General features: G+C 33.5%; 1 protein-coding gene and 1 pseudogene across 1 annotated transcript; both read left to right on the top strand.

Annotated features, from left to right (window-relative positions):
* Window positions 1-1,638: 1,638 nt before the first annotated feature.
* Window positions 1,639-2,744, top strand: LOC106977790 (putative olfactory receptor 56B2). The gene has a single exon (XM_015075346.3). It carries the CDS (start codon window positions 1,639-1,641, stop codon window positions 2,593-2,595), a length of 957 nt encoding a protein of 318 aa, XP_014930832.2. The 3' UTR covers window positions 2,596-2,744.
* A 7,442-nt stretch (window positions 2,745-10,186) lies between these two features.
* LOC106977791 (putative olfactory receptor 56B2) lies at window positions 10,187-11,174 on the top strand (annotated as a pseudogene).
* Window positions 11,175-17,688: the final 6,514 nt, after the last annotated feature.

Genomic DNA, 17,688 nt, shown 5'->3' with positions numbered 1-17,688 from the left:
GAGAGAGGGAGACAGAATCTGAAGCAAGCTCCAGGTTCTGAGCTGTCAGCACAGAGCCCGTCGCAGGGTTCGAGCTCATCAGCCGTGAGATCATGACCTGAGCCAAAGTGAAATGCTTAACCGACTAAGCCACCCCTTGCTTTTGCTTTCTTTGGGAGATATGTATATTAACTTAATGAACTAGACACTGACACGCATTATTGCTCCTTCTTTGGGAAGTTAGAAACAGTCTTTCTGTTTGTTCTTTTAAGTGAAGTTGAAATTATTCCATTGCTCTGAACTGAGGAAGGAATCTCACTGTCAGTACCCAAAATAGCATGCCCAAAGCTATTTCACTGTTCAGGTTTGGGTGTCAAAATGCCAAACCATAAACACTAGAACTTTTAACCTATATAGTATATATCTAAACTACTATAGCATCAGTTTGAAATTTTAAAATCTTTGATTACATTTATCTCTTCATTTCGATCTCAAGTATTTTTAGTTCTTAACTTGAAATTTGGCATATTTGTTAAAAATATTGCTATGTTTTCTTAACAATTAAAAATTAATAGTTACATCTTATTTCATTTAATTAGTTCATTATGTTGTAAAGAGTATAGAATGCCATTATCTGGATTAGGTGAATATATCCACCAAGACTATATTAACATTGCCTTTCTGTACGTACTATCATTTTAAAGCACAATTATTTTTAAATACTCTTTATTTATATTGTATCCTTAATATATGCAATCCTTAAGAAGAAATAAATAAATAGTACACATTTTGAAAGAACACACAATGTAATCTCCTTTCATTTTAAATACAAAATATTAGTAAAATACTATATCAAAGAAATGTCTTATATACAGAGTAATTTGATCTTATCAGAACTTCTGAATAAAATATTGATCCCATACTCATTAGTTTGTCAGTTTTGTTTTTGTTTTCACGTCTGCTTTATTAAGTATAATGTGACTGTCTGGACTACTTAAGAAGCAAAACTATGTCCAAAAGGGGAAAGTTATACAAAACCAGAAAGAACTGATTTGAAAATACTGAGATTTCCAACCCATGTTATCTCTTTTATAGTTGCATGGACTTAGGTAAGTGGCATACTGGACATCACTTTACTGCTTATAAAATTGATATACTAACTGAACTCATATATTTTAATGACATATAAATAATATTCTATAACCTTATCTGTCGTCTGAGAAGACTCCATGCATGAAAATCTCTACTCTGAGACTTGCATTTGGACTACAAAGAAAGCAATCCACCAGCAAAGTCAAACTTAAAGACCAGACTATGACATGAGATGGTTTTCTTTTTATCAAGCTTCCATGACATAATATGGAAGATAATAAGCAAGACCCTATTGCTGTACTGTTCTATTCCTCAATTATCAGAAAGTTGAAATCTTACAACTTGCCTTATAGAGTATTTGTGATGATTGAATGACTCCTAATTTGAAATGTGTTACCAACATTCCAGTTTTGTAATAATATCACACAAATGTTAGTACTGAAATGAGAATAATGAAGATGAATACCCCTTTTAATATCATGAACCCAGGTAACTCCTTTTCAAATACTAACAGTGTTTGTGATATTAAGTACAGTAACTTTGAATGTTTTCTTCCCTTAGTGAAGGATGTTCCAGCATCCCGGAGATTCCAACATCTCTAAGTTCCAGGTGTCTGAATTCATTCTGATGGGATTCCCAGGCATTCACACCTGGCAGCACTGGCTCTCCCTGCCCCTGGCTCTGCTCTACCTCTTAGCTCTCACTGCCAACATCCTTATCCTGATCATCATCAATCAGGAGGCCACACTGCATCAGCCTATGTACTTTTTCCTAGGTGTCCTGGCTGTTGTCGACATGGGACTGGCTACCACCATCATGCCCAAGATTTTGGCCATCTTATGGTTCAGTGCCAAGGCCATCAGTCTCCCTGAGTGTTTTGCTCAGATGTATGTCATACATTGTTTTGTAGCCATGGAATCAGGTATCTTTGTCTGCATGGCTATAGATAGATATGTAGCCATTTGCAAACCACTACGCTATCCAGCAATAGTTACTGATTCTTTTGTGGTCAAGGCAACTGTGTTCATGGCACTTAGAAACAGCCTGGCTACCATCCCAGTGCCTGTGTTGGCTGCTCAGAGACACTACTGCTCACAGAACCAAATTGAGCACTGCCTGTGCTCTAATCTTGGAGTCACTAGCTTATCCTGTGATGACAGGACAATCAACAGCATCTACCAGCTACTTCTGGCATGGACACTGATGGGGAGTGACCTGGCTTTGATTTTTTTATCATATGCTTTGATACTTCACTCGGTGCTAAAGCTGAACTCAGCAGAAGCTGCTTCCAAAGCCCTAAGTACCTGTACTTCCCACCTCATCCTCATTTTGTTCTTTTACACAGTCATTGTTGTCATTTCCATCACCCATAATGCAGCAATGACGCTTCCCCTTGTCCCAGTTCTCCTGAATGTACTACACAATGTCATTCCTCCTGCCCTCAACCCCATGGTGTATGCACTCAAGAACAGGGAGCTTAGGCAGGGCTTGTATAAGGTTCTGAAGATGGACAAGGAGAACTAACCCTGAGAATGGGCTCACTTAGATAATTCTCCCACATATTTATCCATCATATTACCCAATCATTACACATGGCAGAAGAACTAAGGAACATGTACACTGGCAACTTTCAGTTAGTATAAGGAAACTGTGGTGAAAGTGAAACTTCACAAAAAGGGGTGATACTAATATTTGAAATCTTGGTAGTCAGAAAAGTTTTTCGCCATAATACAATGATGCTGATTGTCTCAAGAATTCCAAGGGACAAGTGCAATATGCATCTCATTTTCCTACCTAGTGGCCCTGGCTAGAACTTCTAGACAATGTTGAGTAGAGGTGGCTAAGGCAGATATATGCCAGTCTCTTCTTTTTAATGGAAGAGTTTAGTCCATGCATATTAATTTGCTTAGTAATAACATAGTACCAATTCCTGCCATTTGTATATATGCTTTCTAATGTGTCTTATATCTTTTAAAATTAGCAAAGGACTTGAATAGACATTTCTGTAAAGAAGATGTGCAATTTCCTTCAAGCACTTGAAGGAATGCTCAACATCATTAGTCATTAGACGAATTCAAATCAAAACCACAAGATAGCACTATATCCTCTAAATTGGCCTTAATTCTTTGCTGTTGTTGTTGTTGAAGTATAATTAACATACAGTGTTATATTAGTCTCAGGTGTACAATATAATGATTGAACACATTATTCAGTTATCATCACGATAAGTGCACTCTTAATCTCCTTTATCTATTTCCCCTACCCCCTCCTCCCTTACCTTCCTCTGGCAAACAATTTGTTCTCCGTATTTAAGAGTCTGGATTTTTGTTTGTTTGCTTGCTTGTCTCCATTTTCTTTGTTAGTTCATTTGTTTTGTTTCTTAAATTCCACATATAAGTGAAATAATATGGTATTTATTTTTCTCTGGCTGACATTGCTCTTAACATTATACCCTCTAGGTCCTTCCATGTTGTTGCAAATTGAAAGAGCTCATTTTTTTATGGCAAGTAATATTTCATTGTATATATATACTACATGTTCTTTCTCCATTCATCTATGGACACTTGGGTTGCTTCCATATCTTGGCTATTGTAAATATTATGGCAAAAAGACACAGGGGTGCATATATATGTTTTTGAATTTGTGTTTTCATTTTCTTTGAGTAAATACTTAGACGTGGAATTACTGAATTATATGGTAATTCTATTTTTAATTTTTTGAGGAACCACCATAGTGTTTTCCCAAGTGGCTGTACCAATTTGCATTCCCACCAGAGGTTTTTTTTTTAGTATCTTGTACTTTGAAAATTATAAGACACTGATGAAAAAAATTGAAGATGATACAAACAAATGGAAAGATATTCCATACTTATAGTTTGGAAGAACCAATATTGTTAAAATGTCCATACTGCCCAAAGCAATCTATAGATTCAATCCAATGCCTATCAAAATACCAACATTTTTCACAGAACTAGAACAAATAATCCTAAAATTTGTATGAAACCACGAAAGACCTAAGCTAACAAAGTAATTTTGAGAAGGCAGAACAAAGCTGAAGGTATCAGATTTCAGGATATGCTACAAAGCTGTAGAAATCAAAACAATATGGCACTGGCACAAAAATAGACACAGGGATCAATGGAACAGAATAGAGAACCCAGAATGTAACCCATGCTTATATGGTCAATGAATCTATAACAGAGAAGGCAAGAATATTCAATGGGGAAAATATAGTCTCTTCAAAAGATGGTGTTTAGAAAACTAGACAGCTACATGCAAAAGAATAAAACTGGACCACTATCTTATACCCTACACACAATAAACTTAAAATGGATTAAAGACCTAACTGTGAGACCTGAAATCATAAAACTTCTAGAAGAAAACATATGCAGTAATATCTTTGGCATTGGCCTTAGCAACTTTTTTCTAGATATGTTCTTAAGCAAGTGAAACAAAACCACAAATGAACCAAAATAGTCTTTCACAGACTAAAGAAAACCATCAACAAAACAAAAAGGCAACCTATTGAATGGGAAAAAATATTTTCAAATGATATATAAATCAGGGTAATATATAAAATGTGTAAAGAACTTATATAACTCAACACCAAAACTATAAATAATCTGATCAAAAATGGATTTATTTTTTTAAATATATGAAATTTATTGCCAAATTGGTTTCTATACAACACCCAGTGCTCATCCCAAAAGATGCCCTCTTCAATACTCATGACCCACCCTCCCCTCCCTCCCACCCCCCATCAGCCCTCAGTTTGTTCTCACAAAAATGGCTTTAATTCTTTTCAATTAGTCAGTGTCAGAGGTTTTGTGGAAATATTGGTGTACTCACACATTGCTGATGGGAATATAAAATCATACAGGAGATGTTAAGACAGTTCAAAAATTACTCAAAAAGTTGAAAACAACTATCATATGACTAATTAGTTCAAACCCTTAGTATCAAAAGAACCCAAATGTTCATCACCTGCCTAATGAATGAAAAGACAGACATATTCATCCACAAGGCATTATTATTTATCCATAAAAAGGATGAAATATTGATACATGCAATTATAGAGATGAACTTTGAAAACATTATGCTACATGAAAAAAAGTTAAACATAAAAGTTACATGTTTCATGATTACAGTTATTGGATGTCCAAAATAGGTGATCTATTGAATCAGAGAGCGTATCAGTTATTGTCAGGGGCAAGAGAGACAGGAGAATAGGGAATGACTAATGGTTATGGAATTTTCTTCTGAGGTAACAGAAATATTTTGGAATTATAAAGTGCTAATACTTGCATAGCATTGAGAATGTACTTTAATCCACCCAAATGTACATTTTCAAACAGTTTAACTGGGTAATTTTATGGTATGTGAATTTTGCCCCTCAAAAAGAAAAGATTAAATGAAAAAAGTGCTAAAAATGTTCTCTACATATGTATTTGTTGATCATTTCCAGCAAAATAAAGAAATATGTATGTCTAAGAGTAGGAAATGGTTTAAAAATTATGTAAATACATATTATGTAATGTTATATAATCATAGTATTAATGAATAATCCCATTTTGAATGTGATTCTTATATAATGTCAATTGAAAATGGCAGAATTTATTTTAATATGGTATTATCCAAACTTTTTTCAAAAACATATATAGCAAAAGTGTATTAAGAAATGTATTAGAAGTTACCTCTACATTATAGAATATGAGTTTTGTTTATCTATTCCAAACTCATTTTAGTTTTTTCCATCAATAAAAATATATAAGCATTACTCATTATCTAATAAAAGTCATAAAAATAAAATCAGATATTACATTTTATAATTACTATTATCACCATCATCATTAGTATCTCAAATTTTTATTATTTATTGCAGCATCAAAATATTCTTGTCCTAATATGTAGGTGTAATAAACCTGAGCCTGAATTTCTACAATGCCATAATATTCATTAACATTGTCACTTTAAGGTGAAATAAACAATTAAAGAACACATAAATGTGTGTGACGGTGATTGAAACTTTGTGAAAAATTTAAATGCTTTCAACTTGTGTCCTGAAGAACTTGACACTAAAAGAAATGAAATTCTCAATGAATATTAAAATCACTAACTTTCATTAAAATTTCCTGTCTCAGTCTCACCCCCATGCATAATTCTTCACACACAAGTACACCAATATACATGCATATTAAATTATTCTCTTATTTGTGCACCATCTCATAAGTGGTAAGAATTTAAAGCTTCTCTTTTTCTACTTCAGTAAAGGTTAGTTTGACTCCTATACCAGCGTCTGTGTCTCTACTATGGTGCAATATACCCTTGGGAGACATAACAACATTGTTATTTAAAGATTCAATTCAGTAGTACAGACATCAAGAGATTTAGAGGTGGAGGCTTGCGCATATACATAGCATCAGGACGTTTTTTACCTCAACACTTGGACCAGATTTCATTCATCTGTCTTCTACAGAGAAACTAAGGTACTAAAGGACATCAAAAGTGAGACTAGTGACAGGATTGAATAAACTTGTCAGTACTGAGATAAATAGGAGCCAGGCTTTGAGGATATATGAATTGATTATTATAAATTCACAAACACAGGTTTGGTTCCATCCATCAGTTTGAAGGCATTAATGCCATAAATGATTGGATTTTCTTTACAATGTTCATTTCCTCAATTCTCAGAGTACCATTCAGTGTAATTTTCCCTCACGATTATGAATATGTATGTTATCTCCCTAACCAAACAGGAATCACTGGCCCTGTTGTAGCAGAAGTGAGATATGAATCTCTGGTCATCCCCATGACCAGAAGAAATGAAGAGCTAGAGACTAGTTTTCAGTCATGGTCAGAACATTCTTGCTTTTCACCTGTCATCCCATTGTCTTGGAATGAGAATCTAATTTACTTGCTTCATTCCTAGAGAGATTTATTTGTCACTATGCTTCTTCCATTCTAGATAGCAAAACCTACTTGGAGGAAACCTCTGTCATAGTGAGAGAACACTCAGGGTTGTAAAATAAGGACCATCCAGTGAGGAAACATGCTTATTGTCTATGGAGTTTGAAAATGAAAACAGACAATAGATAATAAAAAAGTTTACCTTATAAACAGCTATATTTATGTGTTAATGCTACTATTTCAATATACCTGTACATTTTCCTTGCAGAAAAATTAAGTTATAATGTATTGAAATCATTTAAATTGTTATGGAAAAGATGTGCTATGATTTGTGGTTATTACTATATTACATGGTATTAACTTGGAGCTTTTACTGAGAATTTGGCAAATGTATTGAAGGTGGACTGAAATCTCTCAGGTAATATTAAACCATTAGAGTAATAACCACTAGAACTATCAAAAGGAAACACAAGGAAAATAAATATTTATCTCATAGAAGAAATATATTCTTAAGAATGGAGCACAAGTAATATCAGAGACAGATTTCTTAAACTCAATTTATGGGTTTGTATGCTTTTGCTCATTTTCTACTTTCTTTTCTTGCATTAAGTCAAGAATTGACTATTCAAAAAACAGAGAAATAAATGAAGAATGATCCTATTTTCAACATCTTGACAACTAGTAACACTCATCAAATACTAATAAATAATACATTTCAAATCTATCATACATATGCAGTAATCAAATGTTATGTGTGTGTAAATACATAGTATATATACATGGATATAAGTTGTTGCAGATTTGTACCTCAATAATTTTTAAAAGAAACATGAAATATAATTATCTGTAAATACTAAAGAGAAATTTACAGCCCTCACAAAAAGAGACTTGTGACAATTTTAGTATGTAAGAAATCAAATTTTAATATTGCAAACTCCTACTATCCTTTATCTATAATACAAATTATAAGGCTTTTGAGAGTATTGCAATTATTAGCTTAAATGCACATTAATATCGCTATACAAGATATTGCGGATTAGCTAATGAGTTGCAACATATTTCAGTGAATTCCCCACTTTGCATTTTCCACCTTGGATGAATAAATTGAAAAATATTACTTCAGATTTTTCTATTAATTTATGAGTGGAAAACCATATCATCCCTCTAGTCTTGACTGATCTGTGATGACACCAGAACCATCTTCAAGGAGCATTCTTATTAATTAGTTTGCCTTATGTTGCTTTGCTACTTCCAAAAAGTGTTGCTTTTTGAAGTATCTAATCTTTCTTTCTTCTATGAGAATAAATATAAAAGAGAAATGTAGGTTGGAAAAGTGCATAAAGAACACCTTGATATCTCTGATTCATCCATTATGCAACACAACATTAATTATCATCTTATGATGCCTGGCCATTCTGGGAGGAAACATTAACATGTACTATACATGCAGATGCATCCACTGCGATGTGGGCAAGGGGGAATGAAAGGGCTGAATTCAATATTCATATTTAAGTGTGAGGCCCAGAGTGTCCAAGAACACTGGATGTCCATCACATATTCCTCCAGGAATTAACCATGTGGATTCTTTTCTTAAAAAAGTCTCTGAGTAAAGATCTATAAACACTGATAACTAAGGATGTCAACAATGGAGCAAAGAGGTCCCCAGGAGGACCAAAGTAAATCCTACCAATTGCTGAGACTCAATCATCACCTGGAGTTTCACATCAGCTTCAAAGACTTTTTATTAACTGTGAATTCATGCTCAAAGATTGCAAGATATTTGGCAAATAGATCCAAAATTAAAGATAAAAGATCAAGGTATAAAAATTAAAAAAATTGAAAGTAATATCTTATAAAAATAACAGATATAAAGCAGAATATATATACATAGATATATAGATATATATCTATGTATATATAATTTCACCTTTAATTTACCTTTCTTCACTATAAGTGTAAAGGAAAGTTTTTACATGAGTTACAGTGAGTTTATCCATCAAGCCTAATCCTCTACTATAATTTTGAACAGATTATTTTTAAAATATTCTATGTTTCTATTAAGTCCTTAATATTTCCATTATTGCAAGGATATAAATAATAAATTACACGTATTTGGTAGAATTACTTCATGAAAAGTTGTTTCAGTTTTTACATTAAAATAAAGAAAGGCTTAAATATAAGAATTTGCTTAGATATGTGGTAATAATTTATTCATTTGTTTTAAAAACATTTATCCATTTATCTCAAACTCATTTTCATTAAAGATTCACTTTAATTATCATAGTGTGAGTAGCTGTACAGCTCCAAAAAGAAAAAATATGTTAAAGAGAGGAAACCAAAACCAACTGGATTTAAAGAATACTGAGATACCTGAAACATATTTCTCTCTGTTACAATTACTTTGATTTGAGCAGGTCATTCACAATTCTGGACATCAGTTTCCTCACTAAAAAAAAAGGGTAACTTACTTCACACATTTTAATTAAAATTAAATAATATTCAGGGGCGCCTGGGCGGCTCAGTTGGTTGAGTGTCTGACTTCAGGTCAGGTCATGATCTCACAGTTTATGAGTTCAAGAACCACATCAGGCTCTCTGCTAACAGCTCAGAGCCTGGAGCCTGCTTTGGATTCTGTATCTCTTCATTTCTCTGCCTTCCCATGCTCATGCCCTTCTCTCTCTGTCACTCAATAATAAATAAATGTTAAAAAAAATAAAATTAAATAGTATTCATGAATACTTAAAATATTCTCATGCACTTGAATCAAAACAGAGTTCTCTTCAGTAATCTATATTCTGATCTGTGACTTAAGTGTCTCAACACATAAACATCTCTGTTTTCCCTCTGTATGTTAGGTGTCTAGAGAAAGTATCAGAGCACTTTCCTCTTCTCCAGGTTCCATGATTTACCAGACAGAAGATAATGACCAAAGTCCTGACAATGCTAATGTGCAATTCTTCAATCATGAGAAGATGTAAATAATGTGTCCTGCCTATGGAGCTTTTAGGATGATTGGCTGAGGCAACATGTACAATGCACTACCATGTGTACTGTTTCGCTAGAAATTTCCAATAAATGATAGTGGCAGTATCAGAATAATTAAGATGAAGACTTCTCCATTTCTAAAACTTAAACCTCGGTGCCTTCTTTTCAAAAATAATTAGAGAGGTTATTAAGAATAATGACCCTGAATACTTTCCTTCTTAGGGAAGGATGTTCCAGCATCCCGGAAATTCCAACATCTCTAAGTTCCAGGTCTCTGAGTTCATTCTGATGGGATTCCCAGGCATTCACACCTGGCAGCACTGGCTCTCCCTGCCCCTGGCTCTGCTCTACCTCTTAGCTCTCACTGCCAACATCCTTATCCTGATCATCATCAATCAGGAGGCCATACTGCACCAACCTATGTACCATTTCCTGGGGATCCTGGCTGTGGTAGACATGGGACTGGCTACCACCATCATGCCCAAGATTTTGGCCATCTTATGGTTCAGTGCCAAGGCCATCAGTCTCCCTGAGTGTTTTGCTCAGATGTATGTCATACATTGTTTTGTAGCCATGGAATCAGGTATCTTTGTCTGCATGGCTATAGATAGATATGTAGCCATTTGCAAACCATTACACTATCCAGCAATAATCACTGAATCTTTTGTGGTCAAAGCAACTGTGCTCATGGCCCTCTGAAATACCCTAACTACCATCCCAGTGCCTGTGTTGGCTGCTCAGAGACACTACTGCTCACAGAACCAAATTGAGCACTGCCTGTGCTCTAATCTTGGAGTCACCAGCTTATCCTGTGATGACAGGACAATTAACAGCATCTACCAGCTATTTCTGGCATGGACACTGATGGGGAGTGACCTGGCTTTGATTTTTTTATCATATGTTTTGATACTTCACTCAGTGCTGAAGCTGAACTCAGCAGAAGCTGCTTCCAAAGCCCTAAGTACCTGCACTTCCCACCTCATCCTAATCCTATTCTTCTACACAGTTGTCATTGTCATTTCTATCACCCATAATGCAACAATGACGTTTCCCCTTGTCCCAGTTCTACTCAATGTACTACACAATGTCATTCCTCCTGCCCTCAACCCCATGGTATATGCACTCAAGAACAAGGAGCTCAGGCAGGGCTTGTATAAGCTTCTGAAGCTGAACATCAAAGGCAACGAATGTGGAAGAGGCTCACTTAGGTAATTTTCCCACATATTTATCCATTATATTTTCCAATCATTATATGTGGTTGAAGAAGTAGGGTACATGGGCATTGTGGCTACTTCAGTTAGTGTAAGGAATCTCTTTTGTAAATGAAGCTTCCAAAAAGGGGGTGAAACTATATTTCAAATCTTGTGAGTCAGGAAGGATCTTCATCATAACACAATGATGCCACTTATCTCAAGGAATCCAAGGAAGGGACAAGTAGAATATTCATCTCATTTTCCATGCTAGTTGCTTGGCTACAATTTTAGACAGTGTTGAGTGGAAGTGGTTAGAGTAGATACTGCCACTCTCTTCTTTTTAATTGGAGAGTTTAATCCATGCACATTTATTTGCTTACTGAAACATAGGACTTATTCCTGCCATTTGTCTATTTGCTTTTAAATGCGCCTTATATATTTTTAAATGAACAAAATACTTGAGTAGACATTTTTTTAAAGATGTGTAAGTGCCATCAAGCACATAAAGAAATGTTCAATATCATTAGTCATTGGACAAATTCAATTCAAAACCATGATTTGTATTTCCCTGATGATGAGTGATATTATACGACATCCTACAATCCTTTCAAATGGCTGTAATTTCTTTTTCTTAATCAAGTAAGCAAGTGTTGGATTTTGTGGCTACAGTGGAATCATTGTGTATTGCTGGTGGGAATGTAAAATCATGCAAGAGATGTGGCAAACAGCTCAGGAAAATAGACAAAAAGTTAAGTACACTTACCATATAATTCAACAATGCAACTCCTAAGTATATACCCAGACTACTTAAAAATAGGTATTACTATAAAAGTTTGTACACGAATGTTCCTAGTAGCATTATTTGCCAAAAAAATGGGAATAACCAAAATGTCCATCAGCTTTTAAATGGAAAAAGAGAATTAGATGTAGTCACACAAGAAAATTAATCATCTATTAGTATAAAGTACTGATACGTGGTGTTATAGATATTAACTTTGAAAACATTCTAAGTGAAAAAGCCAGACACAAAAGACTACATCTTGTATGATTCCATTTATATGAAGTGTTCAGAACAGGTAAGTCTACTGAATTAGAAAGCAAATTGGTTATTTCCCAGGGTAGGAGAGACAGGACAATTAATGTTTATTGAGAATCCTTCTGAGGTAATGAAATGTTCTGGAATTATATAGTGCTGATGGTTTCAGAGCCATTTAATTTACATTTCAAATGGTAAAATGGTTAATTTTATGGTATGTGGATTTTACCCAATAATAAAATAAAATAAAATAAAACTGTCAAAAGTGTTCTCTACACATGTGCTTATTGTTTCAATCCTGCAATATAAAGAACATATATGTCTAAGAATAGAAAAATGGATAAACAAACCATGTAATTATGTATGATAATACTTTTATTTAATTATAATATTACTGAATAATCTTGTTTGAGTTGCTTATTATATAATGTCAATTGAAAATTGCAAGATTTATATTTTAAAATGATAGTGTCTAATTTTTTTCAAAAATGTATATAACAAATGTTTATTAAGAAATGTATAAGAAGTTACCTGTAGTCTTTTTAATTTGAGTTCAAGTTATCTCCTTCATCGTTATTATCTCAAAATTTGGGCACCTAAATATTTCTAACTTAATATATCAGCTAGTTAACTCGGACTTTTGATGAATTTCTACAATGCCAAAATATTCATCATCAACCTTATTTTTTTTAAAAATCAAATAAACATATGAATGCACATGTATGAGAGTGATTACAACATTCTGACACATTGTAAATACTGTCAAATGCATCCTACTGGTCCAACAGAGAAAGAAACACAACTCTTCAATCAATATTAAAATTGGTAGCATTCAGTAGATGTTGCTGTGTTTATTCCAATCTTCCCCATATATAATTCTCTTACACAAGCAGATACAAATACATGCACATAAAATTACTCTCTTATTTATATATCATCTTATAGGTGACAAGAAGGTAAAGTTTCCATTCATTTTCCTCCTCAGATAAGGTTTGACTAGAGTCTCATATCAGCACCGTATCAGAGTCTCATAGAGCACCTATGCTCTAATGTGGCAAAATAGCCCCTTGGGATAGATAACACACCTTTTTTTTTCTTTAAGGATTCAGTTCAACAGCATAGATATCAAGGGATTTAGAGGTTTAGAGCTGTACATATACATATATTGTAGAATTGTCATTTTTTTACCAAAACCCTCAACATCTAGACCAGATTGCATTCAGCTCATTGTTTTTGCTGTCCAGAAAGTAAGGTATTAAAAGAATATAAAAAGTGGGACTAGTAATAGGATTTTGGCTGTTCTTCTTAGTTCTAAGTTGAACTGAGGGAAGCTCTCATAAAGAAGAGACAGGATTTGAGTGCCTATGAATTGATTATTATATTCTCAGAAACACAGGTTTGATTGCATCCACCCATGTGAAGGCAGCGGTGTTGTAAAATATTGGGTTTTCTTGAAAATTTTTATTTCCTCAATTCTCACATTGCAATTTAGTGTAAATTTGCAACATGATTATGAATATCTATGCTATTTTCCTAAATAAATAGGAATTATTGGTTCTAGAAGTCCCATATGAATTACCTTCATGACAAGAAGAAATAGAATAACTAGAGAATATTTTTCAGTCCTCGTCAAAATACTCTTGCTTTTTACCTGCCCTCCTATTGTCTCAGAATGAGATTCTTATGTACTTGCTTCATTTCTAGAGAAATTTTTTGTGACTGTGTTTCTTCCATTCTAGATAGCAAAACCTACTTGAAGGAACTCACTGTCATATTGACACAGTGACATGAGATTACACAGAGTGAGAAAACAACCTTACTCTTTATAGGGTTTGGAAAAGAGAACAGACAAGAGACCATATAAAATTGTACTTTAGTAGTGGTAATACTCCTTTGTTAATGTTACTACTTGAATACCCCTGCCCACCCACCCTTAGCATGATATCAGTCCGTTTCTCTTGCAGAAAAATTAAAGTACGATATATTTAAATCATTTAATCTTGTTTTGGAAAAAGTCTGATATAATTTGTCATTAATACCATATTACATGGTGTTAACCGGTATCTTTAACCAAAAGTTTTGCAAATGTATTGAAGATGGACCTAAATGTCTCATAAAAATAAAACCAGTTTTAGTAACCAACACTAGAACTATCAAAGAGAAACACGAGGAACATAACTAGGATATTTATATCACATATAGGAAACATATTCTTTAGAAAGGAGCAAAATTAATATCAGACATACTTCCTATTCTTAATTTATGGGTATCTAGCTTTCCCCAATTTTTCTACTTTCTTCAGCGCATGAAAACATAATGTCAACAACTGACTGGTTAAAAATACTGAGAGGGAGAAATGAGGAATGATCCAATTTTTTCAACAGTTTTAACAATTTGTACACCCTATTGAAATATTTATCAATAATATATTTCTAAGTCTATCTTATTTTCATAGTAATCACTTATTTTTATGGGTAGGTAATTATGTGTCTGTACCCATATATGAATTGTAATACTTCTATTCCTTAATGATAATTTCAAAAAAAAAGTGAAAGACATAATGTGGTATACAAACATTAAGTAGAAATGTATAAGCTGGACAGAAACTTGATGACAATATTGGTATGAAAAAAATCCAGATTCTTATACTGCAAACTCATATTATTATTTTGTCATTAACACAAATTACAAGGCTTTTGTTAGTCTTTCAGTGATTAGCTTCTAGTCTATACCAGTGTTGCCAAACAGGAAATTGAAAAACAACCAGAGTTGTTAAATATTTAAGCGAATTCCTCTTTTAAAAAATTTCTACCCCAGGGCGCCTGGATGGCTCAGTCGGTTAAGCGTCTGACTGGCTCAGGTCATGATCTCACAGTTCATGAGGTCAAGCCTGGCACCGGGCTCTGCACTAGTGGTCTGAAGCCTGCTTGGGATTCCCCCTCTCTCTGTCTCTGTCTGCCCCTTTGCCACTTGCATTCTCTCTCTCTCTCTCTCTCTCTCTCTCTCTCTCTCTCTCTCAAAATACATAAATAAACTTAAAAAAATAAAAACAAAAATTTTCTACCATGTACTAATAAAGTGAAAACGATATTGTCAGTATTTTCTGTGTGGAAAAATGTATTAAACCTTTGATGATTAAATAATTTGGGACAATCAACTTTAATTGTATGCCATCTATTATTTCTCAAAGATGACCTTTATCCCACTTCTGTTTTTGTTTTCTATTTTGTGTGACATTAATATTTCCAGCCAAATTTTGTTTTATGTGTTTGATGTGTTAGTATGTATTTTGTTTCCCCAAAATATCTGTGCATAATTTGTGTATTGCTTTATATATATATATATATATATACACATATATATGCATATGTAAATTATATATGTATATTTTTATTGCATATGTGTATATAAAATCACTAGGTAATATGACCAATTAATAGTGTAGTTTAATTGACCTTTATTGCCCAATCCTAAATGCATGTTTTTTTCTCTGCTTTATTTTTTTCTTTGCTTTTTTTTGGGATTTCCTTTGTTTAATCTATTTTATGAAAAAGGTTTTTAATTTTTTACAATTTTAAGTTTCTTTTGTAAGAAGTAGTTCTGTTTCTTCTGGTGGTTCCTTTTGTGCTTTTCAAAGAATAATATTTGGACAACAGCATACTAATTCTTAAAGTCTATTAGGAAATTTAAATCATTTTCATTCATCTGTTTATTTACTCAAAAACATCTGTAATATCTAATATGTGCATGATGCCTTGCTAGACACTGCAAATACAAATGTAAATACAATATGTACAAATATTAAGGGTTTGGTTAAATTGTGGCTGATTCAAGAACGTCAGTAGGCTTTTACAATACCATCATGTTAGAATAGAAAAAAGAGATTGGTCCATCAGGAGATATACTCCTTACCTACAAAGCCTGCCACTTTTCCAATTATTTGATATTAAGAACATTTAAGGGGTGGGTCTCTCTCCTTTCCGAGAAACAGTTGTTCTTCTGAAGAAGGTGATGATTGCAGCTGGATTCGGTGGTGGGAGGACACAAAATAGATTGGAGGGGTGTCAAATCAAACGCCAAAATTATCAGCGTGAGCTGAGTAGGAAAGAGCAAACAGCAATAGGACAGATAGCTGATCTGGCAGAATCCTAATCATGCTTCAGGTCCTAAGAGCATTTGTCTTTTCCTCTTTGAAAACTTTCCTGATCTCCACGAAAAGTTGGCTTAGTTGCCCTTTCCCTCTAGTTTTGCCTGATCTGTGATGACACCAGAACCATCTTCAAGGAGCATTCTTATTAATTAGTTTGCCTTGTGCTGCTTTGCTACTTCCAAAAAATGTTGCTTTTTGAAGCATCTAATCTTTCATTCTTCCATGAGAATAAAGATAAAAGAGAAATGTAGGTGGAAAAACTAATCTCCAAGGCACAGATGCAAATCTTGTTGGGGAATTTGATTGCATAAAACTAAGTTAATGGAGCAAGGTTTGGCCAAGGGGTCAGGGGACCACACCTCCAAATTCTGGTTCTAGTTTCCCTGGAAAGATTTTGTTTTGTTTTAACTTGAACTTTAAACATGTAATAACATGATTTTTTGGCAAACCAAAAAAAAATTTGATATTTTTAATCCATCCACTATCCTTAATATTAAATATTCCCTTATGATGACTGGAAGACTGGAAGTTTATTTTGAGAAGAAATTTTAACAAATACTATATATATATATATATATATATATATATATATATATATATATATATATATCTGATGAAAGCCAAGGATGAGGCATCATAAAAAATGAGAGGGTAGAATTCAATATTCACACTAAATGTGAGAAACCCAGTGTTCATCTACTACTCAACTCCAAACTAGCAACCAGTCATATATTCCTGCAGGAAGTAAGTTGGTGGGTTATTTTCTGAACAAATTCAGAGTCCCTGAGAAAAGACATATAACACTGATCACTAAGAATGTCTACAAAGAAGCAGTAGTCCCTATAAGAGCTCTCAAAGGAAAAGATACCAACTGATGATATGTACTCATCACCTGGAATCTCAAGTAAGCCTTCAAAGGCTCTTCTGTATTAAGTGTAAGTTAATAGTCAAATGTTGCATAAAATTTGAGGAATAGTTCCCAAACTAAAGTTAAAAGATAAAGCAAGCTAGCAAAAATATGATTCAACCTTAGAAGTTATAAAAACAATAGATATGAAGCAGAATACAAATACATAACTTAGTTTATTTTTCTTCACTATGTTATAAGCACACAGCATGCCATTACATGGTTTGAGATTAGTATATCCACCAGTCTACATTAACATTAATTATTGTGTTTTATTATGCCCTTGATATTTGAAACACTGAAAACAATAATAAATAGAACATCTTTGGTAAAAACAGATAATGAAAATCTGCTTTCAGTTTTTAATTAAAATATTATGAATGATTAAAATAAGAATGTTACAGTGTAATTTGATTATAGCAACACTTCTGTCAAATCAT

This window comes from Acinonyx jubatus, chromosome D1 (assembly GCF_027475565.1).
Source record: "Acinonyx jubatus isolate Ajub_Pintada_27869175 chromosome D1, VMU_Ajub_asm_v1.0, whole genome shotgun sequence".
Lineage (NCBI taxonomy): Eukaryota > Metazoa > Chordata > Mammalia > Carnivora > Felidae > Acinonyx > Acinonyx jubatus.
This window is presented reverse-complemented; position numbering and strand designations above follow the sequence as displayed.

What these genes read in the sequence shown, in the direction of transcription:
- LOC106977790 (XM_015075346.3), top strand. Translation starts at nt 1,639, where the DNA reads ATGTTCCAGCATCCCGGAGATTCCAACATCTCTAAGTTCCAGGTGTCT.